Source organism: Bufo bufo, chromosome 6 (genome assembly GCF_905171765.1).
Source record: "Bufo bufo chromosome 6, aBufBuf1.1, whole genome shotgun sequence".
NCBI classification, from domain to species: Eukaryota; Metazoa; Chordata; class Amphibia; order Anura; family Bufonidae; genus Bufo; species Bufo bufo.
This window is the reverse complement of record NC_053394.1, coordinates 81,850,865-81,853,289: the sequence shown is the minus strand read 5'-3', so window position 1 is coordinate 81,853,289 and position 2,425 is coordinate 81,850,865. Positions and strand designations below refer to the sequence as shown.

At 43.9% G+C, this 2,425-nt stretch overlaps 1 protein-coding gene across 1 annotated transcript; it reads right to left on the bottom strand.

The window, feature by feature from the left end:
- Window positions 1-314: 314 nt before the first annotated feature.
- Window positions 315-1,302, bottom strand: LOC121003962 (cholesterol 25-hydroxylase-like protein). Its single transcript, XM_040435954.1, has one exon. It carries the CDS (start codon window positions 1,295-1,297, stop codon window positions 470-472), a length of 828 nt encoding a protein of 275 aa, XP_040291888.1. The 5' UTR covers window positions 1,298-1,302; the 3' UTR covers window positions 315-469.
- Between the last annotated feature and the right edge of the window lie 1,123 nt (window positions 1,303-2,425).

Genomic DNA, 2,425 nt, shown 5'->3' with positions numbered 1-2,425 from the left:
GTGTAGGTAAATGCATGTCCATAGTTAGTCAATGTTGAAGTTCAATGTCCAGTTATCATTTAGTGACCATGCATCCTTGATGGACAAGGAGCAGGTAGATGGTGCAAGGTACAGGTTTGGACCATTCAGCCTTGATGGACAAGGAGCAGGTAGATGGTGCAAGGTACAGGTTTGGACCATTCAGCCTTGATGGACAAGGAGCAGGTAGATGGTGCAAAGAACAGGTTTGGATTATTCAGCCTTGATGGACAAGGAGCAGGTAGATGGTGCAACGTACAGGTTTTGACCATTCAGCATCGATGGACAAGGAGCAGGTAGACTGTACAAGGCACTGTTTCAGTACCACATACTGACCATTAAACCTTGAAGACACAGTCACAGATGTAGCACATGGTGCATCTACCCACTTGGTCCTGAAATGCAAATCAAGGTCAAGTTCTGACCATTCATTCAGTCCATTGCTTGGTTCTTAAGGTTTCTTCTGATGTTTCTTCTGTGCTATAGTATTAAACAACTTGTCCCAATGAGTGAAGTAGGGTGCATAATTAGACACAAACTTTTCATGATGGAGATCGTGATGATTTGGTCCGCCACATAACCCGAATGGTACTAAGTTGTGCATAGACCATGGCAAGTCATAGCCACAATGATCTTCCACCGACAGGTAGATATGGACGATGAAGACGGCCATTTCAGTCATTGGGTGACAACCCAGCAAGATGGGACTGACGTTAGCAAAGAATCCAAGAGACAACATCTCCCAGGCACTGGAATACTGTGTTGCCAGCACAAAGGTAGCGGTGTACTTGTGATGCATCTTGTGAAAGTTTTTATACAGCCAGGGAATCTTGTGGTGCAGCAGGTGCCAAGCAAAATATTGGAAGTCAAACAGAAGCATACAGGCAATGATGTCCAGTATAAATCGATGCAGTTTTGGAGCCACAAGTGGTAAATCGACTGGTCTCCAGTACCAGTAAGCAACAGTCAGTGGAAATATGAATACCAAGTGGCTGTAAACGGTGTGTGCCAAGCAGTGTAGCACCATAGCCAAGGTTGGTCTGGACTTTGGCTGTACTTGATATTTCTTCAGAGCAGGTATTTTGTGACAGAGGGCATCCAGTGCTAGGTAAGGAAGGCAGAAGAACATGTAGACAGAGAAGGAGAAGATAACTGGATAGAAAGGCGATCTAATCACATGTTCTTTAGAGGTGACAAAGTCCCATATTGGCTGCAGAAGAATTGAGCCTGAATCTGCTTTTTCTCTCCAGGTGGAGAGGTCTGGGAGCTCTACTTGCATGCTGTTGTTCATTCTGTGTAATGTGCTCTCACAGGTCTGCTTGGGGAGAATATATAGCCCTCCTACTTCCTCCCTGACGCCTATCAGCTTCAATTCAGGGAAATCCCAGATCACTTTCCTTCGGAATGAAATGCAGTGACGTCCTAAAAGCAAAACTTTTACACTTGAGGCTGCAGATCAGTCATGAATAATTCATCATCTTCATCGTCTTTAGTGGACGATCTTCTAATCTGAGGATTTCTGTGTTAGAGCTGTGACTCTACATATGGGAACTACTGATCCCATCAGGGCCACATGGTCAGGTTTCCTGATGCAGTTTTCAAAGCCCAAACTAGGAATGCATAAAAAAAGGGAAAAAAAGATAGGAGAAGTCGTATCTATATACTTTCTCTCCTTTTATCAGCTCCTGATTCTGGCGTCCAAAACTTCATCAGGAAACCTGACCGTGTGGCCGTACCCTTATGCTTTTCGAGGCAGCTGTGACAGTATCGGCAGTGGAATATTCTGCTTTATTCCACGTAGATTCTACACAGAGGACACATTTCTCCTGGTGTGAGTTTTCACACTTGCGTTGTTGTTTTCCGGTACTGAGATCCTTTTAGTCCTTGCGCATTCTGAATGGAAAGAGATCTGTACAGGATGCATCAGGATGTCTTCTGTTCTGTCAGCATTCTGTTTTGTCATCGGACACAAAACCGCTGCAAGCTGCGGTTTTGTGTTTAGTCAAAAAAACGGAAAAAAACGATCCCTCACTGAAAACAATGTAAGTCAATGGTGACGCATCAGTTTTTTTAGGAGCCTAAAAAAAAAAACATCTTTCACCCATTGACTTTCGATGTATTTAGTGACGGATCCCTTTTTCTTATTTCGTTTTGATTTCACACAACCGCATCCTAACGGAACAGATGCATCCTGACGGGCAAAATCAAAATGGATCAGGTTAATTCCCGTATGTATTGAGATCCTCTGCCGGATTTTATTACCAGAATTAACAGCGCAAGTGTGAAAGTAGCCTAAATGATCCGTTGTGCGGAGAAAGGTTTCCTCCCTAACCACTAATAGATAACACGGAAGACACATTTGAAGGGTCATTGCATCTGAAGCTGAGGGTCATGCTGTGGCAGGCAA

Bases quoted from the DNA above. Each gene is read 5' to 3' on its own strand.
- LOC121003962 (XM_040435954.1), bottom strand. From the start codon at position 1,297: ATGCAAGTAGAGCTCCCAGACCTCTCCACCTGGAGAGAAAAAGCAGAT.